Source organism: Psammomys obesus, unplaced genomic scaffold (genome assembly GCF_907164565.1).
Source record: "Psammomys obesus unplaced genomic scaffold, mPsaObe1.curated_primary_1811, whole genome shotgun sequence".
NCBI classification, from domain to species: domain Eukaryota; kingdom Metazoa; phylum Chordata; class Mammalia; order Rodentia; family Muridae; genus Psammomys; species Psammomys obesus.
Window position 1 is genome coordinate 12,279,383 of NW_026596120.1, and position 26,392 is coordinate 12,305,774.

The 26,392-nt window shown below is 43.6% G+C and overlaps 2 protein-coding genes and 1 non-coding gene across 13 annotated transcripts in view; 2 read left to right on the forward strand and 1 right to left on the reverse strand.

The window, feature by feature from the left end:
- Cep63 (centrosomal protein 63) overlaps window positions 1–18,557 on the reverse strand; it is a 43,222-nt gene extending 24,665 nt beyond the window's left edge. For 2 of the 10 annotated variants that reach the window (XM_055629616.1, XM_055629621.1), the window contains exons 1-5: window positions 17,999–18,218; window positions 10,271–10,339; window positions 9,379–9,556; window positions 3,187–3,282; window positions 1,258–1,380 (exon numbers count right to left, since the gene is read on the reverse strand). In XM_055629616.1, coding sequence (XP_055485591.1) covers window positions 1,258–1,380; window positions 3,187–3,282; window positions 9,379–9,556; window positions 10,271–10,339; window positions 17,999–18,123 — 591 coding nt within the window. In that variant the 5' untranslated portion in view covers window positions 18,124–18,218. The other 8 variants (XM_055629618.1, XM_055629622.1, XM_055629626.1 and 5 more) reach the window with 8 other exon arrangements.
- On the forward strand, window positions 18,341–25,725 carry Anapc13 (anaphase promoting complex subunit 13). Of its 2 annotated transcripts, none has more exons than XM_055629627.1 (3): window positions 18,341–18,455; window positions 20,888–21,012; window positions 25,470–25,725. In XM_055629627.1, exons 2-3 carry the CDS (start codon window positions 20,914–20,916, stop codon window positions 25,593–25,595), a joined length of 225 nt encoding a protein of 74 aa, XP_055485602.1. In that variant the 5' UTR covers window positions 18,341–18,455; window positions 20,888–20,913; the 3' UTR covers window positions 25,596–25,725. The 2 variants fall into 2 exon arrangements, with proteins under 2 accessions (XP_055485602.1, XP_055485603.1); XM_055629628.1 differs by lacking the exon at window positions 18,341–18,455 and adding an exon at window positions 18,637–18,814.
- Window positions 20,163–20,305, forward strand: LOC129693221 (small nucleolar RNA SNORA48). The gene has a single exon (XR_008722844.1). It is a non-coding gene; the product is annotated as a small nucleolar RNA SNORA48 (small nucleolar RNA).
- Window positions 25,726–26,392: the final 667 nt, after the last annotated feature.

Below are 26,392 nucleotides of genomic sequence, written 5' to 3' on the forward strand. Positions count from 1 at the left end.
TGCCATGCTTGTGGATTGGCAGAAATAATATGAAAATGACTATATTACTGAACACAATCTCATAAAAACAAAAACTGAGGAATACCAATAGGAGTAAGTGGATGAGACAAGGTGGAGATCAAAACAGCTACAGAAGAAAAGATGCTAGGAAATTCCAAGGCCAGAGTGTAATGTGTACTATCCCTGCGGATGAAACCCTCAAAGGTCATAATGACAGCGATGTTGCAGAGGACAGCAACAATCTAAAGCTGCACCTCAGAGTCAGTGAAGTGACCTGGACCAGAGGATGGCTACTAAGGTTCTACTAAGGTTAGGTTGATGACAGTAGTATGAGGAGCTGGAAGGAAAGACAGCAGTAAAGAAGATTGGAGGGAAAGCACTATTTGTGTGGCCCTCTGATTCTAAGTTCTAAATCAATAAAATATTGAGATGTAAAAAAAATATTAAACATAAAAATTACAATTCCAGACAGTGAAGAATACTAACATTTCTGTGTCACAGATTACCCAGAGTAGAAACTTTTTTAAGTAGTCGCACAAAAGTGTTGAACAGTTTCTCAAACCACTACTGGATCAGGCGCTCTGAGGTCCCAAAGCATGCTAGGTGACTGTTATTATGCACTGAAGAGCTCATACAGAAGAGAGGGGCTCACTGTCTTCTATTAGAAGCCAGATAGGGAGATGAAACCTTTGTAACTTACTCTCTATCTAAATGGGAACTAAAACTAAACCACCTGATGTGTAGAGTACTCTACAAGAAAAAGCCCCGAATTTCCCACAGTCACTAAGCACCTCCTGGGTTAGGTGTGGAGACAGTGATAAGATAGGGTGCTGCTACTAACTGATGGTCAGTGTTTCTCAGGATGAGAGTTACTGAGTACTAAGAACTTCTGCGGAACAGTCTCAGGCGTGCTGGCTACTCCTAAAACCTGCACCATAAATGACAATTTCATGCATAATAACAAAGAACAAACGCACCAGAAGCCCCATACGTTTCCAAGTGCCCTGTGAGGCAAAAGTACCCTCTTGAGATTTACTGATGACTTGGAACTCTGTCAGCCACAGGGGAGCAGGTGATGATGAGCTCCACTCTGGACCACTCACCCCCCACTGAATACGTCAATGGCAGCTAAGACAGCTGGAACTGGCTGTAGGAAACAGCCTTTAGAGATAGCATTTTCCTACACAACACCTGACGATGGCAACAGGACTACTGCTGAGGACATACCTCTGTTTCCCAGTAAGCCTGAGGACATACCTCTATTTTTCCAGTGAGCCTCTCAATCTCTGATCGATCCTCCCGCAGACTTTTCGTATTTCCTCTAAATTCTCTTATTTGCTTTTTCTGTAGTTTCTCATAGCTTTTCTTCAGTCTGCCTAACTGTAAAAAAGCAGTTATTTACTTAAAATTTAAGAATTAGTAATTGTGGTGGTCAGACAAATTGAGCACTGTTGAATTACACTGTTGAAAATAAGACTGGCAGCATGTTAGAGTGCAAAGAAAAAAAGAAGACCTACAAATGACAGGGCTGGGACAAAGCTCAGCTGGTAGAGTGCTGACCTAGTAAGCACCAGCCCTGGCTGGACCCCAGTACCACAGAAACTGGGTATGGTAGCAGAGTCAGGGACCATACAATTAGGCGGAGGCAGGAGAATCAGAAGGCCAAGGTCATCTTCAACTACCTGAAGACTAGCCTGGGATACCTATCTCAAAGTGCATGCCTGCTTATATGTGTGTGTGAACAAAATAAATGCTAGCAATGAAATTTTCAATCCACAAAGAGAAAATAAAGTTTATCTTTATTACAATTGCCATGCAACCCACTCGACATAAGAGAGGAAGCAGCGACTGTTCCCCTCTGGGCCAGTGGTCCTCAGGACATATTCCTGAGAGTACTGCTGCACAGTAAACAGGAGAATCTGACTTAAATCAAAACAAAAGTAATGTTCCCTGAATATTAAAAATTAAATTGAGGGGCTGGAGAGATGGCTAAGCAGTTAAGAGCACTGACTGCTCTTCCAGAGGTCCCGGGTTCAACTCCCAGCACCCACATGGCAGCTGACAACTGTCTGTAATTCCAAGTGACATCCTCACACAGACACCCATGCTGGCTAAACACCAATGAACATAAAATAAAAATAAGTAATTTAAAAAAAAAAAAAATGTTAATTGACTACTAAAATAGAATTTTCTTCTTTTTAGAGATTTTATTTTTCATTTCCAATTACATGTGTTTGTCTCTATGTGAGTACGTGCATGCAAGCCCATGGTGCCCGGAAGAGGATTTCAGATCTCTCAAGCTGTAATTACAGGTGCTTGTAAGATTCCTAATGTGGGTGCTGGGAATTGTACTGGGGTCCTCGGCAAGAACAGTACACTCTCAACTACTGAGTTATCTCTTGCCTCCCATTTTCTACCTTAAGAAATGGGATATTGGGGGAAGAAGCGTATGTACACTACAGTCCACCAAGAGGAGGCCAGAGGACAGTCTGCAGAAGCTGGTTTTCTCCTTCCACCATATACGCTCCTGGGATCAAATCATACCATGAGGCCTGGTAGCAAGTAACTCTACCCAATAAGACATCTTGCAGCCCTTGCTTTTCTTAATCTTGACTTAATAGTTTTCTTTTTGTTGCTATTGTTTTGGGGTTTTTTTTGCTATTATTTTGGTTTTTTGGTTTGGTTTGGTTTGGCTTGGATTTGGGTTTGGTTTTAGAGACAAGGTTTTTCTGTGTAACAGTCCCAACTATTCTGGAACTCGTTTTGTAGACCAGGCCAGTCTCAAAGAGACCCACCTGCCTCTGCCTCCCGAGTGCTGGGATTAAGAGTGCACTACCACTGCACAGCTCCCAAAATATTTCTAAGCCCTTTGTATTTTCTAATATTTAAAAGTAAGTAACTGAATGAACTTAGAAATTAAAATATTAAGTTTTCTGGTATCAAGATTTCAGTATTATACAAATCTATCTCTTTTTCCTTTCAAATCTCAGGCAATTGCTGGTTTAGGTGATATCAAACAGTAGATTCTTTGCCTACATTCAAGGTTGGAAAAATATATTTCTACCACATACTTCCACATACATCACACAGGATATGTATTTCCTACCATCCAAAGTAGAAACAAGTTGTCAACCCAACAGTCAGTTACAGAGAAAGAGCATGTCACGTCACAGAACTAAGCCTCACTTCTTCCTGCAGCTTCTTTAGCTCCTGCTTATACTCCATGGCCATTTCTTGCTTGGTTTTTTCATGTTCTTCTATCTGTTGATGCAATATTTCCACCTAGAAACAGAAAGGGATAGTACTGTTCAGTATTAGCACTGAAAGGGTGCCCCTTCAATCTAAAAACAATAACCCTGTACTTACTTGCAAACTAACATTCTCAAGTGTATCTACATGGTTAGCCTTCTTCCCAGGCAGGCAAGTAAATGGCTGAGTCAATAAGGTACATACCAGCTAAAAATACGAATGACTCTTACAAGTTTAAAGTTAGTTTAAAGCTCACACTCCTGTCTGATTTATTCTCCCTAACCTTCTTTGTTAAAATAAATAATAAATCCTCATAAAAAATGGCAGATATAAAGCTTAAAATTTCTTATAACCAAAAATATTTCATTTTTAGAAACCGGTAAAATTTGATCCACAGGGGCCTGAACCCAGGCCTCTGCATCTATAAGCACACATGCTGCCCCTGTACCAGCCCCCCAAATATGATCCACAGCAAGTTCATCATCACTCATTCTCAAAGCATACTCTAATTTTCACTGTGAGTTCTTCATGACGTAAAGGTATTTGGGATGCTGAAGAGATACCTAAAAGCACTAGCTGCTCTTTCAGAGGACCTAGATTCGGTTCCCAGAACCCACATGGTAGCTCACAACATCTGTAACTCCAGCTCCAGGGGATCGAATGGCCTCTTCTGACCTACGTGGGCACCAAGCATGCACGTGGTGCACATAGATATATGCAGGAAGAATATTCATATTCATAAATAAAACAAACAACTCTAAAAATAAAGGTCATTTTGAGGTATATTGAGGTATATTGCTTAATTACCAAGTACTTAAGAAGTTGTCTTTTATTGTATTGAGTTTTAGCTTAAATCTACTTTATTATAAAAATATAATTTAACTTGCTGATTATGGTGAGAGCTGCCTGATGGCAGTAAAATATTTCAGTCACTTAAAAAGAACATGTTTAGGATTAATTAGGTCGAGTTGATTTTGATCAACTCTCCCCCTTAACTGGTCTTTCTATGTGCTTGCTCTACCAATAGCAAGAGAGCTGTGTTAAGTCTTCTACACTTGCCATGAATGTAATTTCTCCCTAAACCTGTCTGTGTTTGCTTTGTCCATTTGAAGGCTGTTATTAACTACTTACAGTTGGATTATTAGAGTCTCAGAGCTGAGATCTGAGACTATTCAAACTATTTTCCACTTTTATCACAACTTCTCTGAGTCATTCAGAACTTTACTTAATTTCGAAACACAAAAATTTTTTCAGTTATCTTTTTCTAACTTGTTTCTGCTATATAAAGAGAGCTTATCTATGATTTCAAAACTTTGTTTATGAGAAAGTTTACTTCATAGCACAGTGAAGAGTCAATTTTGGTAATCATTCAGTTTGTGCTGGAAAAGAAATGCATGCTCTGCAGTTCTCTTGTGTCATGTTCTATAGTTATAAACTGGGTCAAGTTTGCTGATCATGCTGTTCAAATCTGTATCTTTATGAATGTCCTCCATCAGTTACTAAGAAAAATGTGCTAAGCATGACTGTAGCTTCATTATTTCCTACTGACAGTCCTGGTACTTTTTACATACACAATAGAAAAGTTAAAATTATTTGGTCCTATTTTGAGTTTTCCTAAAAGCACAATCTGACAAGTGGACTTCTGGATAGATAACTGGAGTGACCTTGGAAGGCATGGTGAAAAGAGAGGCAGGAAGACCATGCATGGTCAGTAAGCAGCTGGAGCTGTGCTACTGGGAACCCACTAAGGAAGAAGACAGTTTCAGAACTGCCTCTGTGAGCAACAGGAAGCTGCTGCCTTTACCATCCTCACCCTGCTGAGGTTTGCCCTGGGAAGTCAACTACCCGGCATTTCCACATTTAGTGTGAGCAGCTTTCCAAGGTCCTGAGAGAAGCAGGCAGAGTGGAATGCTGATGGCACACAGAGCCATATCTAACAGCTAAGAATAAAATCAGCAGGAAGGATGTGGTACAAAATGCAAAGTGTCTGTGCCATTGCACGCCCTGAAACTTTTACTCCGTCATGATGAAGCGTCGCTGCTCCCTTTAGTAATGCTCTACTCTTCGCTTCTGCTTCAGGCACGCTTCTTCTAGTGCCAAGCTCTTCAAGTGTCTGGGTGGCAGGTACTTTTATTTTGCCTTTTACTTGCAACCTTAATACACATTTACAATCATTAAATAATGTGGTTCATTATTTTTACCTTGTTGGCCAATTTTGGTCTTTTGATTGAGTCAGTAGCTGCATTTACACTCAGTGGACTTACTTGGATTATAGGCTTTTGTCTTATGAGCTATTTATACCTAACTAGCCCTATACCTTTTTTCTTTGCTGCTTGCCTCTTTGAACTGACTCCTTTCTCATCATTCTATTTTCCCCTTCCCTTAGCCTGAAAGCTATTCTTCCTTAGTATATATGTTAAGGTTCCCTCAAACTGAGACAGACATCTCTGACATAAGTATAACGTCAGCTGGTTGATTTTCCAATTTCCTGGTAATCCTGAGACTACAAATATAATTTAATTCCATTCATCCTCAACTTGACCTAAATATGTACCACAATACTTAATTACTGAGTATGTTAAGCTGCTGTATATGATCACTGTTCGCTTAGATTTTCTTCCTGTAACTCTGTCTATCTAGATCTCCCTCCTTAATATCTGAAGAACATTTTCTTTTTAATTGTTTATTGCATTGAGTGTGTGTGTGTATGTGTGCTAACCCCTGCCTTGGTGTGTGAAGTCAGTGGACAGCTTTTGGAAGTCAGCAAGCACCTTACCCCTGAGCTATATTCCCCAACTTTTCAGTGATCACTTCAAATACTACTTATTATTTTCAAGGTCTTAATCTTCAGAACAATACTGCAATGGGGGTCACATCCCACTATATGAATGATGGAGCAGGCTGAAGCTACTTGTCCAAAAATGTTTAGCTGAAAAAACACAGAAACAAAGCTCCAAACTGTCACTTGTCTTACTAGGTCAACTTGTCCCAAAGGGAGTTAAGAGACAACAGCAGCAGAAACCCCATCAAAATCAACCCCATCCCAACTCTGTGGTTAACCAGCAAAGTGCCTCTCTTACAGTGGTGCTCCTCTAAGAACAATCTGCAAGTGCTGGCCACAAACAGCAACCTGGCATGAGCTAAGGAGCCTGCAACAAGGTGTAAACCAGCCATGAAACTCAAGCTCAGTGTAAATGGCATTCATACACAATAAAACATTCTCACAGAAGATGCAGTACACAGATTCACCTTCTGTCACATGCTTTCTCTCTCACCAGGCACCCATCCTTTGAGGAACACAACTTCTACCATGGGACAAACTGCTTCTGCCTGTACCTTTTAAACAGAGGACAAAAACTTCAAACCCTGTTTCTAGTTGTTCTATCATGTAAGATTATAAATATATTAGAAATGAAGGAGTTACATGTGTATGTGTGTGTTATGTGCATATGTATATGTACATATATTATCTGTGTCCTCATATGTGTGGGTGCACACACAAAACCTGCTTGGGCTTGTCATGTGGAATCCAGGGGGTGACAGTGAGGAGTCTTCCTCAACTGCCCTCTGCTTTATTCACTGAAGCAGGGTCTCTCAGTTGAACCCAGTCTGCCATACAGCTTAGTCCAGCTAGCCAGCATGCTCCAAAGATCTCATCTTTGCCTTCCAAGAGCTAGAGGGCTACCGTCTCCACCTGGGATTTAAGTGGGTTCAGGGGACCTGCACTCTCATCCACATGCTTGTACAGCAAGCACTTTCTCCACTGAACCATCATCGCCCTAGCCCTAGAAGTAAGTGTGTTAATGCAACAAGATTTCACAGACTCTCTGGAATAGAGTCCCATTATTGGTGTTTGAAAGAAATACATAAACGAGAAACTAACCTCCCAACAAACTAACCAAGGAAGCAGCAAGTTAACTGACATCTCTAATTCTAAATTCCCTGCATATCCTGTGCCAAACTTGTGATCTTAAAATAATTACTTGGGAACCTTCCATTCAACCCAATTTCTCTCTGAAGCAATTAAGTAATGGTAATAATGCTTTTGGTATTGAAACTAAACCAGAGGAGTGAGGTCAAACTTAGCCTTAAAGTGAGCTAATAGTCTCACAATCAAAAATGTGAGTTTCTTTTATATCTTTTAACAAAATAAACAACCTAATATCAATATATACAGTGGTGTTCTAAACCAGGAAACAGTTCTCACTTAACTTAATGAGCATAACTGCTTCTATCTTGTCCCCAGAAAGCAAAGGAGAAGCCGGAGTAGCTCCCCAAAAAAAGGAACATGGGTCTCCTCAAATTGCCATGTATTTATTTGTTTGCTTGTTTGTTTATTAGGTGTGTGTGGGTGTTTTGCCTACATGTATCTGTGTACCACGTGCCTATGGAGGCCAGAGGAAGGTGTCAGATCTCCTGGGACTGGAATTACAGACATGGGTGTTCGGAATCCGACCTGGGCCCTCTAAAAGAGCAGTCAGTGCTCGTAATCACTGACCTATTTCTCCAGCCCCACCAAATTGTTGGTGGTGTGTTTTGTGTTATGTTTTTTTAAATTCAATGTAACTATCATTTGGTGTGCTTTCTAATCACCTTCCCTATCTTTGTGTATGTTTTGTTCTTAAAAGAGCTGCCTAAACTTTTAAATAAACTCCAGATTAGCAAAGACCATTTACAAAGATCTAAATTTGATGCAGCCAATATTACTAAAGTACTGTTTGCAAACGGCCAACTACTGGGAGATTTATTTTTTTTAATTCTTTGAAAATTTCACACATGTACACAGTATCATCAACCAAATCACAATTTTGTGTTGCCAGTTCTGGCAGCATACCAGTCATAGCAGTCAACTCATTGGCCTTGATGAGGGCAAATTCCATATAGGCAAGCTGGCAGGTGAGAATGAGGTCTGGAGTTAGCCTCTGCCTGCAGCTCTCGTTCTTCCAGACTAATTTGTATGAAAATGTAGAGACAAGGCTTCCACTTGCAACACTTCCTGCTTCCCTGCCAGTATTCACTCTCCTTCTTCTACCACATCAACTAAATTATAAGAATAAATCAGCAAATATTCTTAAACCTCCCCTCAACACTGCCAATATTAGTGGATAGTAGGAATGCAAAAGAATTTATCTTCCTTCTTCGTTAATTTTAAACTAAGGTGCTTTGGAAATGGGTTTCCTTAACTTCGCTTACAGTGCTTAAGGACTGTAAGGCCAGGACGCTCCATCACTGAACTGCTTTCCCAGCCTTTATTTAACTCTTGACAAGAGGTAAACTGTTAAAAAGCAAGGGCTCAATTCTGCTTGCCAGTTTGTATATTGGGGGGTGGGAGGGAAGGGGGAAGAATGGGGAATAATTCTGGAAAACGAACCTAGGACTTCCAGTGTAGCTAAACCACACCCCCACACCCCACCTTTGTTTTCAACTAACCTTCAAGTGAAGCCAAAACCAACTCCTATAAATCTGATATTAATATGGACATGTAATATGATGAAAGTCATGCAAAGATTATGTAACAATCCTTCTTCCATTTTTTTGTGTGCCAGGATTCCAAATGTATACTGCCATGCTTGGTGTATTACATGAGCTCTGGCAATGCCAACTCGGGGCCTTGTAACATGTGCACAGCAAACACTTAACCAACAAAGCCATAACTCAGTCCCCTCTTGATATCTTCCTAAATAAAATATGCATGTGTCCAAACTAAAACAGTCCTTGAATAAATACTAATATTCGTACACTTTCATAATACATTTTCTTCTAAAAGAAACCATAAGAATTAGAATAAGGCTGGGCAATGGTAGTGGACACCTTTAATCCCAGTAATCAGGAAGCAGAGGCAGCCTGGTTTACAGAGCTAATTCCAGGACAACTAGGGCTAAACAGAGAAACCTTGTCTCTGAAAAACAAACAAAAAACAAAGCAAAAAAACCAAATAACTAACTCGGTAAACAAATGCTTTTTTTTTTTTTTTTTAAATAAACACTTAAGAACCATGTGTAATATGAAAGATTAAACTACCAAACAGAAGCGTGAATCAAGGTTATTGGAGCGTGGGGCTGTATGAACGTGGGCATATGGAACCGTACATAATTTCAAATAACAAGAAGAGTGAGGCAGCCACTCTACCTCTTTATGCTTCATGTCCAGCTGATTCCTCAGAGCCTTCAGCTCCCGATCTCGGATGTCCAAACAAGTCTCCAAAGCGTGCGTCTGCCCCTCCCACTCAGATTTCTTATGAGCCACCATTATATCGATCTGTTTCATGAGCTCTTGCAGCTCTGCTTCACAAGATGTCAAAAATCCCCTATAAACACCAACAGACCAAACACAACTTATGCCTGAGTGGTTTCTCATCTTTCACAGATAAAAATATCACAGACTAAACCTATCTGAAGAACCTAAAACATAACAGAAGCAACGCCTGGGATACCCGAGCCTTTGCTTTTTATGAGGCCATACTCTGACTGCTTACGCCACAGAATATTGTGCCTTCCTCTAGTGAGGAGCCTAAAGCCAAGGTCACCTGGTGAAACACAGATGGGTGTTTTACATCCACCTCTCGAAGTGAGACTTTCACAACTACTAACCATGTCTTCTGGAATATTTAGGGGATGTTTTTGGGAGAACCCAGGCAAGCCCATGTCATATCTCTTTCAGCCAAAATGAACAGCCTTGGTAGCAAACAGAATTGTGCAGAAAAAAAGATAATGAAAAAGAGCTGTTTCAAAAAAGAGTCATCCTTGAGCAAGATCTATTGCAATTATTTCTTCCAACTGTTTCTGGGAACACAGTGCAACCTACCTCACAGCTCTCAACCCACTGACACCCTTCTGAGCTGCAAAAGAAAACCCAAGCTCAGACAGAAGCCAAGAGCCCACCCAGGTACTGCTAAGAGGAGATAAATGATGTCAGAGGGATGCCGTCCACAAATGTGCCGTGGCTCAGCTTAGCTTCAGCTTAACAGAATCCAGGTAAGTTTTTCAGCTGCAATGAGAAACTCAGTCAAAAGCAAACTTACCCACTATGCCCCCGATTTTGTATTCCTTCCAACAAGGCCTCCATTGCCAGATCCTCTCTACCCTGGCAACTGGGGGGAAAAAAAAGAAAAGAAAGAGAGTGAGAAAAGTCACTGTTCTGAATTCCAACATTCCAACGTAATGTGAGTGAAAGCAGAGCAGCTTGAGATGGTGCTAGAAGAAAGGACTATCATTTAGAAAGGCCAGCACCAAATACATTCTAAAAGCAAACAAAATCCTAACTGCTGCTGAAATTATCCTACAAAATCAGTGAAACCTCTCATTCCTCTAGGTCTTTTTATTTATTAACTTAATTTTTGAATCAGGGTCTTACACTGTAGTCCTGGCTGACCTAGAACCAGCTATGCATGATGTAGACCAGGCTGGCCTTGAACTCAAGAGAGAGGTCCACCTGCCTCTGCCTTCTGAGTGACAGGATTAAAGGTGTCTGCCACCAGGACTGGCTTTCTTTCTTTTGTTGTAATCAAGACTTATTTTTTAACTGTGTTTAAGCATGGGTATGTGCACATGCGTTCAGGTGCCCTTGGAAGACAGATACATTGGAACTACCAGAACCAAATTCTGATCCTCTTCCACAACAGTGCATGTTCTTAACTGCTAAGCCATCCTTCCAGGCCCTTTATGACTAGTTCTCAAAAAATATGAGAGTGGAAAGTATTTTCTGTCAAGGGACATTTATACCAACCCCTTTAAAAAATGAGAGGAATAAACTAGGACCACTGATGAAAGGAAAGCATAGTTTTTCACTAACATGGCATCGGGACTTTTGTTGTTGTTGTTTTAAGAATGGGCTTCTTGTTTTTTTAAAAACAAAAGCCATTATAAAGAGGTTAAACTCCCAGGCTAGGGATAGAGAGATGGCTCAATGGTCAAGAGCATTTATTGCTCTTGTGAAAGACCTGTGTTCGGTTCTCAGCGCTCACATGGCTGTTTACAATTGTAGCTCCAGTTCCAAGGGCTCCAACACCCTCTTCTGACCTCTGCAGGCATAAGGCATAAACATGGTGAACATACTTACATCCAGGCAAAATGTCCATATTCATAAAACAAAATAAATCTTAAAAAAAAAAAAAAAATTAACTCCCCGTGAGGGGGGAACAGCCTGGCCAGGCCACAGAGGAAGCAGCTAGTCTTGATAAGACCTGATAAGCTAGGGTCAGATGGAAGGGAAGGAGGACCTCCCCTATCGGTAGACTTGGAGAGGGGATAAAAAACAAATAAACTGCAATTAATATAAAAAAATAAAAATGAAAAAAATTAATCTTGGGGCTAGAGAGCTGGCTCAGTGTTTGAGAGCACTGGCTATTCTTCCAGAAGACCTGGGTTCAATTCCTAGCACCCACATAGCAACTTACAGCTGTCTCTAACTATGTGACGATCTGACACCCTCACACAGACATACATGCAGTCAAAACACCAATGTACACAAAATAAAAATAAATTTAATTAAAAAAATAAACTTCCAGGTCAGTCACAGAGCTCACTCATTCTATAAGACCGAGAAGGTTTCCTGCATCATACACTGTCCCCTGAGGGGTAAGCACAGGGTCGACAACACTTAAAAATTCCTTCTCTTTGACATATTTCCCCAACTCTTCTTACCAAATTACATAACATTTGAAAATTAAGGGTTTGCTCATTTCTCCTTCTTTCTAGACCACCGGTTTCCCAGGGACAGAAAGCCAATGTTTCTCATCTCTGAGGTCCACAGCTGAGACCAGTATTTCAATATGGCACTGCTGCTGCATGCCTTGGGAAACCATCTCCCCTGCAACTGGTCACAGCTACAGGACTTCCAAGAAGGACCTCAAAGAGAGAGAATACAGAACAGACTGCCTGAAAAAAAAAAAAAAAAACAAAAGATTAACACCATGAAGACCCTTAAACTCAGAAGTGTTGTGACTTTTTCTTCATAAATCCTCAAAACGTTTCTTGGCAGACCATCCTTCATACTGAAGAAAGTTCCCTATTGGGCTGGAGAGAAAGCTTAATGGTTAAGAACACTTGTTCTTAGAGAGCACCCAGGTTTGATTCCCAACATCCACATGGTGGCTCATAACTATCCATAAATATAGTTCCAGGGGATCACATGGTACACAGAGAAGCAGGCAAGCAAAACTCTCATACACATAAAATAAATTTTAAAAAAAAAGGAAAAGATGGAAGGGGAGGACGTCCTCCCCTATTAGTGGACTTGGAAAGGGGCAGGGAGAAGATGAGGGAGGGAAGGTGGGGTTGAGAGGGAATGAGGGAGCGGGCTACGGCTGGGATACAAAGTAAATAACCTGTGATTAATTTAAAAAAAATAAATTAATTAAAAAAAAAAGAAACTTAAGCTTTCCAAGTTTCAACCCTGAATTATAAATAAAGCCAAAGATTAGGTTGTAGAGATTCAGTCCCTATGTACTAAAGCTTTTCCAAAAGTTGTATTTCTGAGAAGTAGATTCCTTTATTTAACAAATAATGCAGTGCTATACCAACAGCTCTCTAGACAGTTGTAAAAGACATGCTCCTTACCAAGGAATAGCCCAATGTGGGACTAAAAAAGAAACAAAAATGTTCCGCATCCCCTGACTGGGAAAGCACAATGAGTGTGCTGTGTCCGCGCCTGTTTCTACACACCCTAGCAACAACTGTGGGCTCCTCATGCATGCGTGGCTGAGGGAGCTTTCCTCCAGCTAGTGTTCCTGATACATTTCACCGTGACCAAAGTCAAACCCTAAAGGAGAGGATCCCACATTTTACACCACTTTCTTCCAAACAACAGTAAGAATCAAATCACAGTGCCCCGGACCCAGCCTTTGCTCTGCTCCAGAACTGGGAGGCAGCAGAGTGCACTAGACAGAGGCCCAGAAAACAATTCCGCCCAGCAACCAACCAGCTATGTGTCCTGGTGGGTTTTCCATCTGTAAAATGAAGGGTATAAACACTAACTGCCAAGGTCTTTATTTCATCTTTCTCTATAATCATTTCTCCAAATTATTCCTACTAACATTGCATCTCTTTAAAGTCATGTTATTCTTACACACTGATCTACTTAATATATAACTTGTGGGCATTTATGTACGCCATTATTTAATAACTAGCAATGTGCGTAATAGATACTAAACTTTAGTGAATGTTCACCTTATCTACCTGCCTCTTATATTTTCTATCTTCTGTACCCTCATAAAAGAAGGTTCTATAACTTTGGGCAGACAGGGGGAATTACTTGGAAAGCTATAGGTTATATTCCTTAAGTTCAGATCCAGGTAGTGATCCTCCAGTCCCAAGCAATGTGCCATCTTCTATATAGTTCTGCTTTCCTCTTTGATTAACAGGATCTTTTCAGTGTGTGTGTGTGGGGAAATGAAGCATATCTCCTTGTGGCTACTAGGTGGCAGCAGTACTGTGATAAAACCATTCAGGTGTAAGAAAAACCACTGGACCAAAACTGAAATCCTAGAACTGAGTGAGACAAAGGAATTCTAGTGTAAAACAGGCACAGAAGACCAACAACATGTCCCCCCCCCCCGCCAAAAAAAAAGTCTGCTAAAGAGAGGTGTGCGTCTTTAACACCACCTTCTACTAGAGTCCCCACCAAGTACACCGGTTTCCATTCGCTAATCAGATAAACTGCGAGGACTCTGATTTCCTGGAGATATTTGGTGTCTTCAGTTTCTCACAGCCACACAAAGATTCTGGCCCTAACCAAGATGGCTTCTTCATTTACTCCAGAAGTCAATTGTTTCCTCTTTGGTGGTGCCATGGGACACAGACTGTGTAGCCGAGTATTCTGTGTTCCTAATATTCAATACAGATTTAAGTAAAAACTAATAATCTACCACTCCTTAACACTAACATCAAATGCTAACAAGGGGCCGCGAAGCCAGCCAACAGGCAGAATTCAGTAACAACAATAGCCTTTGGGCTGAAGGTGGTTTTCAATCACTCAAATCTGGAGCTAGATGATTTACGGGGACACAGGTTTTTATCATCAGGTCCTGGGAGCAGAAAACAGTCACTTTTAGGTATACAACGATGAAAAAACAAAAATAAGAGATCTGATCATGGCAAATCTTTGAAATTCATTAGCATATTGGGACATAAGGGACAGAAGGCACCTTAGGCCTGTAATTTAACCTTTTCCCTTTACAAGGTAAGGAAAAATACCCAGAATTTACACCTAACCACACACTACAAAATGGAACACCAAAGAAAGGAAAAAAACAACAACTATGAGTAAATGTATAGCCATGTGAGGCTAAGAGAAGGGGCGTGCCTAACAGGGTGCAGCCCCTTAGTGACTGTGACGACACACTGCACTGATAAGCTGGGGCTCTTCCAAGAACCATCATCACTTCCCTGTGTCCCAAAAAGCTCCCCTTTAAAGGTAGAGGCCAGTAAGCTAGCGAAATTTTTAAAAATAAAGATAAAACTTTACAAAGTCTGTCCAAACTGTGACTAAAATCAGAAAGAAAAATTACAACGGCTAAGACATATGAGCTTATCTCCTCATGGAGATACTTTTAAGTGAGAAATAGTTTACAACGAAAAGGTTAATTACCAAAGATATTAAAAAAAAAAAAAGATAGCTATAGAAAAATGGGTAGGAGATAGGAACAGTCAGTGAACAGAAAGAAAATGCTCAGTCTTGCTCACTGGAAAAATACAAAATGAGATGCATAATGCTTATTCATAAAGTAGGAAACTCACTACACACTCGTTCACGAAGGGAACACTATTGCAGCTGAAGAAGGAACACTCACCACATGCTTCTATGGAGTAAAACAGCAGGGTATAAAAGAGTGAAAAGAAAGTATGTTTGCCTTTGGGTACTCATTTACTAAAGAACAAACTGAGAAATACTAACTCTAAGGAGGGGAAATAATCAGGGTGGAGGAGACAGGGATAACGATAACCTTCTACAGGTACGCCTCGATTTACGTTGTTTTATAAGGATTATGAGTGTCTTATATTTAATAAAAAGGAAAAGAAGCAGTACTGAGCTGGATATGGTGGCTCATACCTAAAATCCTAGCATTTGGGAGGTTGAGGCAGGAAGATCTTAAGTTTAAGACCATTCTTGGTTATATTGCAAGTTCCAGGCCAGCCTGGACTACATAAAACCCAGTTACAGCAAAACGAGGAGGAAATTATCATAACTATGGGTCTTGAAGGGTTCCCACTGGTTAAAAACATAACAATTTGGGGTACCAAAAAAAATCTGTAATACATTCAAAGAATTTAAACACACTAAAGCCTATTGGTGTATTTGTTTGTTTGTTTTTAAGATAAAGCCCTCAGGTTACCTCTGGAGGTTGCTAGACCATAAATTTATTAAACACATTCAAGTCTACCTGTTTGTTTTAAAGGTAAAGCCCTCAGGTTACCTCTGGAGGTTGCTAGGCCATAAATTTATTAAACACATTCAAGTCTACCTGTTTGTTTTAAAGGTAAAGCCCTCAGGTTACCTCTGGAGGTTGCTAGGCCACCAATTCATTGATGTAGTCTGAAAAGGAAGGAACAGAATTAAGCATTTCTCTTGCCATTCCTATATGAACCCTATTTCAGGATAGTCAGATAGCTGGAAAAGGCATGTTCTAAGAGCGCCAGAAACGCAGCACTAAACACGTGACACGATGAGATGCCACCACTCTGTAGCTGTCATGCAGTGATAGACCCAGGCTCTATTAGCCATGACAGCTCTCCCTATTAACCAAAAGGCTCTTGGGCACTGGTGGGTCAACTGAGCTGACAGCATAGGAAGCGCTACACAGCTCAACTGTAACATCTCAAATGGGATGACTCAGACATCGCCCTGATAATGAATACAACGGAGAATTTTCATAACATAATACCTGTGACATTTTTCTTACACCTCCCATCAAAAATCAAGGCTGAATCTAATACTGTATTTCAATACATCACTGTATTTCACCAAAACTTTCTGTTTCCATAATATGTTATGGAAACATTTTGTCTGCATTACTCAAACACTAGCTTCTAAGCAATCTGTGACTGCTGGGTGTTTCAAATGTGGCTAATGCAACTGGGGAACCAAACTTCTATCTCATTTAAAATAGCACAGCTGCTGATGACTACCACACTGAACAGTGTAATTTAAGATTGAGCTAGTGGAAGAGAGGTCATAGAGGAAGTGGAGGCAATATACAAAAATACATACAATGAGCTAAGTTTGAAATGGTAAGAAACTGCTACTGATTAGAGAATTTAAAGGCCTAGCAACCAAATGCAAATGACAGTTCACTGCAGGATTTTGGCCCAAACAAGGTATTACAAGCACACATAGGGTAGCTGAAGAAATCTGATCCCACTGGATACTGACATTGTATATTTCTAATAAATCTGTACTATAAAAATAGTACTGTGAGGGGCTGGAGAGATGGCTGAGAGGTTAAGAGCACTGTCTGCGCTTCCAAAGGTCCTGAGTTCAATTCCCAGCCACCACACGGTGGCTCATAAGCATCTATAATGAGATCTGGTGCCCTCTCCTGGCCTGCTTGCACACATGCAGGCAGGATACTGTATAAACAAATAAACAAATTTTTTAAAAAAGCTGAAAAATAGTACTGTGGTTTTGTAAAACTGAGAAAAGCAAATACAGCCTTTGGCATGGGGAGCACCTTAGCTATGCTAGCTATGACAGTGTAGACTAATATGTCACTGTCAGCCAATACAACAGTACATGCGAGCAGGAAGGCCTGAGTAAGGGCCCTCTACCTCCGCAAGAGAGGAAGCAGCATCAGCATAAATGCTGTATCGTTTTTTATCGTTTTTAAACTTTAGTGTGCACACATTTTAAACGGCTGTGTCTGAGTTTATAAATCTCAAACCCATTTTAGTTTCACAGGACAAGGAGCACGAGAAAAAAAAAATGCCTAAAGATGGCGCTGCATTCCAATTAAGAAGATTCCTCTTCTCATATCATTAAGCGACAACCTTTAAGAGTAAGTATAAAAAGCTGAAGATAATTTAGTCACTGATCCTTGACTTACATACAAACTACAAACTAAATGCAAGATTAAAACTAAATGTATTATCTAAATGTATTATAATACTAAATGTATTATCGAATACTAAGGTATTCGAGGGATTGTACAATGAACACCTATCCTGCTTTACTAAACTTTAAAAATCTAAACTGGCCTCAAGAGAGCTCAGAATGACAGGCGAAGAGGTGCAGTTCCTTAACCCAGGAGGCAGAGGCAGGCCTGTCTCTGAGTAGGAGGCCAGCCGGGTGGGTCTACCTTGTTAGTTTCCCTGCCATCCAGGTTACACAGTAAGTTTTGGGAGACTGGGCGCTAGCCGGGGTTTAGGGGTGGGCACTTGGGGCAATAAGTGTACAGTCCATAAATGAAAACTCGCATGTGACATCAGAATGCACCAACTCCACGATTTTGTAAAGGGCAGAAACCCTAATCTGCAGCCCAGACTCGCTGTCAAGTGTCTCCGCGATTAAAGCGTTGTGGAAATGCTTCAAAACTGTCACCCTATCAACCTCGTTTGCTACGCTAGACTTGAAAGCATGAAGCCATCTGCAAGTCCCCGGCATCAGGGGTTCCCTCCACGTCTCTGCACCCCTCCGACTAACATCAGCAGGGAACCCTGAGGGCTCCCCGCTGCGCTGCTAACGCTAAAGCCCTTCCCCGGGAGCCGCGGCAGCCCGCAGCCTGCCCTCCCGCACGCCACCGCCGAGGCTGCAGCACCTGGCCGGCCGGCCCCGAGCCGCTCGAGGAGGAGGCGGCAAGACCCAGATGCACGGCGCTCCGGAAGCCGCGGGAGGCAGGGCCCGGTGACGGGCGGAGAGCGGCGGGCAGCAGCCGCGGGCCATGCGGCCTGGAGGCGAGCGGCACCTCGGTGGCCAGGGCCGCGACCGCACAACAACGAGCGGCGGCTCGCCCGACTGCCGGGCGCGCAGTCAGTTACGGAGCGCGCCCCCGCCAGGCCGCGCCCCCGGGCCTGCCCGCCGGTCCTCGGGCCGGGGCGGGGGGGGGGGGGCGCGCGCGCGCGCGTCACAACAAATGGACGCTCGTCCGGGCCTCTCCCCACCCACGACTACCGAGGATGGACTCACCCACGTACGGGAGGGGGCAGGAGGGCGCCCCGAGTCACGTGACCCGCGGGAAGGGCGGGGCCGGGAAGAAGCCGTTGCACGCGGTGTGGGTAAGGGTCTCCTCGCGCCCGCGTCCCGGGTTTCGGAGGGTGGCCGAGCGCTCGCCCGCGGCTTCGGGCCTCCGGTGAATCCCGAGGTGCAGGCCGGGGCTCTCAACCGACCTTCAGAGCCACTTCCTTACTGCACGCCGCTACGAGGGGCCGGGATCCCGCTCGGCGACGCTCCACCTCCCCCTTGCACTTCCGCGTCTGGTAGCTGCGGCCCTCGAGCCGGAAGCGGAGTTAGCGGGAGGCTCTGCGTGTGGTGACTCGGGATGGTGGCCTTCGAGGGCTACTTTTAGTTTAGGCTTTGTGCGTTTAGCTTAGGAATACACTTACAACAACGGTGTGGTTTTGAAAACGCGTAAAACGTGCGTATGTCTCGTGGGACGTAGGCGTCTAATATCTGGAAAGAGATGTCTGAACAGGGTGACAAGCTCCCGTCCTTTTGTCACATTTTTGTGCCCAGAGATCTAGGGGACGAATGAGCTCTTGGAACTGTACTCAGTCTGGGGTCTAAAGGAGATATCGTGAGAACTGAGAGTTTTGTATTAACTGGTATGGAGGCCAGGAGCATAGAAGGAGAACAGTGAGTGTCTAAAAAATAAAAAAGGAACCCGGAGAGGGTATGCTGTGAAGGAAAGGTTTGGCTCAGTGTCCGTGGCCTGGGCCTTGCCTGTGCTTGCTTTTTGTTCACGTAAGAGGGAGAGCATCTGAGCTTCTGACTCAGGAAAATAGATATAGCCCCCCCCCCCCCAAGACCTCCCATTTGTGTTTGGAAGGACAGCCAAGCATTAGTGATGAAGAAGTACAGAGGATGTGTGAAAAGCACGTCAGGTTGTTACCATGTAGAAGAGGGGCACGTTACAAAATATTGAGGCCAACTTGTGGAAAAATTGGGAATCACTGCATTACCACTAAAGATAGTAGTACCCTTCCAGTCAGTCGAAAAGCTTACCTACCTTGTTCCATAGATCCGTGAAGGCAAGCATTCAAGGACAGGAAGCCCGAAAATTCTGGAGGGAAGTCAGAGCGTATTAGAAAAAGGTGCAGTCTGTTAGGCCTGGGAAAATCAGCCAAGGAAAGTGTGAGATGTAGCCCAAGGCACAGCTACGAAGACAAAGCATGACAGGAAAGGAGGAAAACCCTTGCTGAACTCCTTATGTGTGACTAGAACTGGCAGGAAGGACTCGTCATACATTTCTGCAAATGGGATCCTTCAGCTAGCTTTGCATTATCCACTGGCTAGGGTCCAGTTAAATCTAAGGAAAACCCGTAAGTGTAGGCCGTGGTGCTGGTGGAGATTTGTGCTTGCGGGTGGAGTTGGGGGTGGCCAACATCAGTGCCTTCCACTTTGAATCTTTCACTGGAGCTTTCTGATTCAACTAGACTACCTGGCCTGGCAATGTCCCAGAGATGGCAAGTGTGTGCCATTGTGCCAGGCTTTTTACGTGGGTGCTAGCAGTCTAAATTCGGGTCTTTTTGCTTGCAGAGCAAACATTTCAACCACTGAGCCACCTCCCAGGCCCCTCTTGATTAATTTTTGAAAGTGAAAGCCCTTCCCCGCCTCTAGACTAGATAGACAGTGCTAGCCTGCCTTTATATTGTTGGAGATGAGCACAGACCTGTATGATGAAGTTAGGCCCCACTGCCAGCGGTTGTTTCTTGCATGAGCCTACCTTCCCTCAGAAATGGAAGAGTCCCTGAGAGAGCCGCTGGTGCCTCCTGGCAATGGGCAGAGACACCTTGCTGGTAGTAATATTCTTCTATCAGTCAGGGGCAGAGCAGATGGCAGTCTTTTGGTCATCCTAGCTTGATGCCTGGCTTGGTGGCCAAAGCTGTTTTATGCCCAGAACACATTAAAATAAGAAGACGAGAGAGAGAGGCAGCCACTGGTGCTAGTAGCTTCAAGACCTTGCTTTGGGTTGCCACTTCGTGGCAGGGAACACAATAGGCTGTGTTTGTGATAAGAAACAAACTTGGAAGCTGGAAACCAGGAGTACTCCATAGGGACCAGTCTTTTGAATTAGGTTGTAACTGTAAACTGGTTGAGAAACATGAGGAATGATGGAGGGAGCTACGCAAGTATCCTGAGCACTTGGACCAGGCTCTGAAGAAATTCAGCAAGATGCTCAGTGACAAAGGCACTGGCACCAAGCCTGTTAACCTGAGTTCTGTCTCTGGGACCCACCTGGTGGATGTAGAGGACCAGTTACCCCAAGTTTTCCTTTGACTTCCACACATACACAATCATCTGTCAGCTGAGGAGAGAAAAGAACTGTGGTCTTTATGTTGTTACCTGACCCATGTAAGATGGGCCTTTCCTAGGGTGGTGTTGAGAACCAAAACAACAACAAAACCAGTTTCAAGCTAAAAGTATGGGGAATCCAGGTACTGGGTTATACTGTTCTCTCGTTGTTGAAAATGACCCCTTTGCCTTACAGACCAGACAAGATCAAAGCTGCAGGAAATGGACAGTGAGGTACAGCGAGACGGAAGGATCTTAGATTTGATTGATGACGCTTGGCGGGAAGACAAGCTGCCGTACGAGGATGTCGCGATTCCCCTGGTAGGTCGTGATTCAGGCTTGGGACAATGGGTCAGTACCCAGTGCTGAAGCGTAGTGGGGGTCGATGGAGGGTGAACTGCTAGGGCCCGGAATCCCAAGCTGTGGCACCCCCTAAATCCAGAAGCCTCCGGAAGGCAGCTGGCTCATCTTTTCACGGAACTGCCTGGCGTAACCAGCTTAGCTAAGAGGTCATGCCCAGGCTGGAGGCCAGATTGGTGGAGCCACATTGTGATACTGCCCCAAAGCCAGTGGTGAGCCAAGTGTGAGTTCAGTGCATGGGGCACAGAGGAGCAAGGGCATATGTGCCTCACCTCCCTGCTGGCTTGTCAGTCCTTGGGTTTTTGTTCTGTGTTTGCTTGTGTGTATGTACAGGTGTGTGAGAGTGCCTGCCACCCATGTGCAGGTGGGAGGAGAACAGAAGAGGGCATCAAATCCCCGGGAGCCTGGGTTATAGGTGGTCAGGAGTCACCAGACATAGGCGCTGGGAACCAAATTTGAATCCTCGAGAAAAGCAGTGGGTGATCTTACCACTGAGCCACCCCGCACACACACCCTTAAGATTTATTTCTATTTGGTTATGTGTGGGGTCTGTGGTAGGGTCAGGGAACATGTAAGTGCAGCTGCCCTCAGAGGCCAGAAGAGGGTGTTGCATCCCTTGGAGCTGGAGTTAAAGGCAGTTGTGAGCCACCCAAAGTGAGCGCTGAAAAACAAACTGTGTCCTCTGCAAAAGCAGTATGAGCTTTTTAACCACTGAGCCATCTCTCTGGCCCTCTGTTGGTTTTTCTGGAACAGTGGCGCACATCTAGGCCAGCTTCCAGGAAGTGCTTAGAGGCTACCTAGCTTTTCTTTTCTGACCTTAGACATACAAGCTCTTGGTATACCTTTTTCTCTGCTGATCTCTGAGAAATGCCCTTGAAAGGCGATTGTTGAGCCTTATGTAATAAGTAACCCCCCACTTTTGCTTAGGTAGATAGTTTTTTGTTTGTTTTTTTAACTTTTACTGATGTTACAGAGGCCTAACAAAGGACAAGGAAAACAGAGTCTGGGGACTTTCCTCTGCACAGTGTGCCACATGCTCTAGAAGAGCAGTTAACACAGTATGACTTCCAGGAGCATTGCCTGCCACTGCTGTTTTGCAAGGAAAGAAAATACTCAGCTCACCTACACTGTCATTCAAGAGGAAGAAGTGGTACTGCCTCAGTTGATAGCTCAGTTCAAGTCATGTCTTAGTTCAAGTTCAGAACAATATAATAAGAAAAAGGAATTATAGCTGCCATTTATTACCAGTTTTAATCCATAAACTGAAGTTAAGGCTTGCATTGTCTATAATGTACAGGTAGTGTTGTCTCCATCTGGCAGGAAAGGGGTAGGATCAGAGAGACACACTTGCCCCAAGTCTAGTACCTAGTAAGTCAGATGTCATGGTTCAGTCTACAAAACTCAAAATTCCTATATCCATACATCCACCCAACAATCACTTCTCCAAAGTCTACTGTGTGCCCTATGATTATTTGAGCATTAAGATAAAGTTCCTGTTTGGGGTCAAGGATCAAGAGAAGCAGCAAGTCACTAATTACAGTACCAAGCAGGGGGAACGAGTAGCCAAGAGGAAAGTGGTTGGAGACCTGGCATGCCGCCTCGGAGAAGATGTAATGCTTAAGAAACAGCCGGAAGTTAAACGGTGCTAGACAGGGTTGCTGCACCAGAGAAGAGAGTAACAGGCCCGGGGTTTTTGAAACATGTTGGAAGATGGGGAAGCTTTGGGCAGCAATTACATTTATAGTAATTGCTTGGGGGAGCCTCTAGCTATACAGATGATGGAAGAGTAATGTAGACTATTAGGTATCTGTGGTTCTGGTAGTGGAAGCTTGGGGAGCTCTTAGCTGTAAGAGTCATTTAGATTACCAGCCACCTCTGGTCCTGGTTGAAGGAGCCTGCTATGGCCTGACCCAACAAATAAGACAGATCACCAGTCAATTAATCACTTCTAATGCTCAGCTTTCTGGATAAAAGATCAGGTTTTCCATCCTTCCCATTGGAAAGACAATCATGTGTGCTTAACATTCCCGGTATCCCTGGAGATCTGCAGGTATAAGGAGGCAGAAAGTTCGGCAGTTGTTGAGGTGTTTGTGCCCCGCTTAGGCTTCCTTCTCTGGGGATCTAGGGATGAAAGGTCTGCAGAGCAAAGCTGCCACGCTCAGCTTTGTCTTTCAGAAGGTGGGTTTGCAGTACTGATGGAGACAGCCTGATAGGAGAAAGGGGCGGGGCACCCCAAGTAGGCTCTGCAGTGCAGCAACCTAGACAAGGAAGGAAAGCCAGAACAGCACCAAGAAAAGTGTGGTGACTTGCTAAACTCTGCACACCAAGATTTAAAGACCCTTTATGTGGCAGGGAATGAGGAAGAGGGACATTCCTCTGCTGACTTTCTGGTGGCAGCCTGGTCCTGCTGCTGGTCCAATGTTGTGATTCTAAAGGAATGTGTGTATCAGTTAGCTTTTGCTGCATAACTAATTGTCCTGGGAGTTCTGTTCCACACCAGTTCAACCAGCTGATGCTGGACTTGGTGGTGCCAAGCTGTCAGGTAGCAGACTAGCCGGAGCTGAGTGGTGCAGGGGGTTCAGGTATCTGGCAGTTAACAGGATGTTTCCAGAAGGTAGGATGACTAGGACTTGGCACACGTCACCCAGCAGCCTCTCCTGGGACCTCGGCCTCAGCTTCAACAGCAGTATCAAAAGGAAGTGCAGAGCTTTAGAGCTCAGGGCCAGAACTACCCTCCAGCTGCATTCTGCTGTCGAGAGCAAGTCAATGGCCAATCCAGATGCACAGTCAGGGATAGACTCTGCGCTTGGCAGGAGTCGCTGCAAAGAACTGCAGCTGATGGGGAAGTATGTCTCCCATGAATGTTGAGCCTATGGCAGTTTGTGTCAGGTGGGCATGTTTTGTGCAGTTTTACACAGCGGTGTTCGTCGTAAGAATTAACCATCACCAAGCAAAGGATACATCCTCTAGGAAACCTAGCATTCCCTCAGAGGGAATGAAATTAAAGCAGTGTCCTACCTCTGAATTAAGTAGTTGTTAACCAAGGGCCCGTTTATTCTCCGTGACCTGCAGATAGTTGTTAAGGTCAGATTGCTAAACTGACAAGAGAATGACAGTTCTCTGGATCTGTACATGGAATGCTGACTCTCCTTTTACATTTGTAAAGTAAATGCATGTGACGCAAATACATTTGGGTTTTCTTGGGTGTATCTGTGTGCCCTGACACACATGAAGAACTCAGGTCATCAGCCTTAGCACTGAGTGCCTTTTCCCGCTGAACCATTTTACTAGGCCCAATTCAAATATGTTATGCATATTGTAGCTAAATACCATTTACTATATGGTGAACACAATTGTAAAAATACCTCCATGTAGTATAAATAAAGTGGGAAATCCTAACTGCATTTGAAGCAGAGGTCTGTTAGCACAAAGCGTAACATGGTTCCAGTGGACTCTGGAGCAGAGCAGTTACAAATTCACATATGTCAGGGAAAGATACCAGATTGTGTCCAGTGTGGCCTCATGGCTTATCACTGTAAGAAAATGGCTATTGTAGTGTGAGCTGGTCTTTACTGTGTTTTCCCACCAGGGGGCGATCTCCCCTGTTATATTGTCCGTGTCCCTTAGCCAGCTCACATTGTCACATAGGCGTTTTGAGTGCAGCATTTTTTTTTTCCTTAATATGTCTCCTGTATTTAAAAAACATACCAACAAATCTGATTAGCCTTTAAAGCAGTTTGAAAAGAGCTCAGCATTGGCTCTTGTCAGCTACTCATAATACTAGTGAGGGCCAAGCATGGATCCAAATGTGCTCTTTCTATCTTTACCATAGTCTGAGAAATGAGAAAAGCTAAATTTTTCTCCCGTTTGTAACAGTGGAAACAAAGGCCCCAAGGGTTTGCATTACCTCACCCTAATAAGTCTAGGGCTCTAGTCTCTGCCCTTCGGCCTTCCGCCCCACTGCCTTTTTATAAGAAAATCAGAGTCACAGTGCCCAGCACCCCATGCTGAATGGGGAAGCAAGGCACACTGAACAGAACCTTTGGTATGTTCCACACATCTGTTTACTTAGACCCTTTAGAATATGCATATGAGCTATGCTAGTTGTTCTTAGGACCTCACAGGCTTTAATTCCTAATGCCCTTGTGTTTTCAGAAGTAACCTCAAGACCAGGTCCACACCTGAAATTCCAGCTCCTGGGAGGCAAAGAAAGGCAGGATAGAGTTTGGGGAGCTGGGCTAAGAATGATGTGGCTCGGTGGTAGAGTGCTGGTGTAGCATGCATGGGGCCCGGGCTCAATCCCCAGCAGGGCAGGAACAGTGCTCATGATGACATAGTGAGCTTGGGCTCAGACCCATCTCAAACACACATAGAAAGGAAATTTCCTGATGATTGTTGCGGGTGTTCTTCCCTTCCAGAGCGAGCTTCCCGAGCCTGAGCAAGACAATGGTGGCACCACGGAGTCTGTGAAAGAACAGGAGATGAAGTGGACAGACCTGGCCTTACAGTGTCTCCACGAGAACGTCCCGCCCGCTGGAAACTGATGCTGGCCTCCTTTCCCATGGACGGAGTTTACAAAAAAAAAAAAAAAAAAAAAAATATGTAGATAAAACATGTTTCCTCTCTGTCTCCGAATTCTGATCTTTAGTAATAAATCAACATTCAAAAACATAACCCACTTGGTTTTTTAGCAACAAAGCACAGCATGAAATCATTCTGAATGAGAGACTGAGACTTCTGAGGAATGCAGACTATGCGGCCTAGGACTGGCATTCACTCACTTGTGTTTGAACACAGTTGATTAAACATTTGCCTCGAGCTCCAGCTTTGCTTCTGTAAAGTTTAGTACTTCCCAACCACTTACATGTGTCCTCTGGCACAGGTAGTTGAAAATAGCAGGAAAGAGGAAACCAGACATGAAGAGAACCACAGACTTGTATCCCCACACCTGAGCATTCTGAGTGGGGCTAGCAGGTAGGTGCCCGAAGCAGACACCCCAGTCATGGCGGCATTCCTAGGATTCCCAGGCTATTTTCAGACCTTACAGAAATGTACAGATGTAAAAGTTATCTCTGAGGAATTAGGGGATGGCCTAGTCATAAGTTTGAACCCTAGAACTCACGTAGAAATTGGGCATGGTGGTGTGTGCTTGTAATCTGAGTTAGCTTTTTTTATCTCTGCCCCTGTCTGCGGCTGTTGCCTTCGTGCCACCGCTGAGGGTCTCTGTGTGAATGGAGTACTTCTTTTACTCAGAATAATAATGATATCCCATAGCTCGGAGCCCCTTCAAATATAAAACACTGGAGCCAGTAGTCAGTGCTCTAAGAATTTGTTGAGGCTG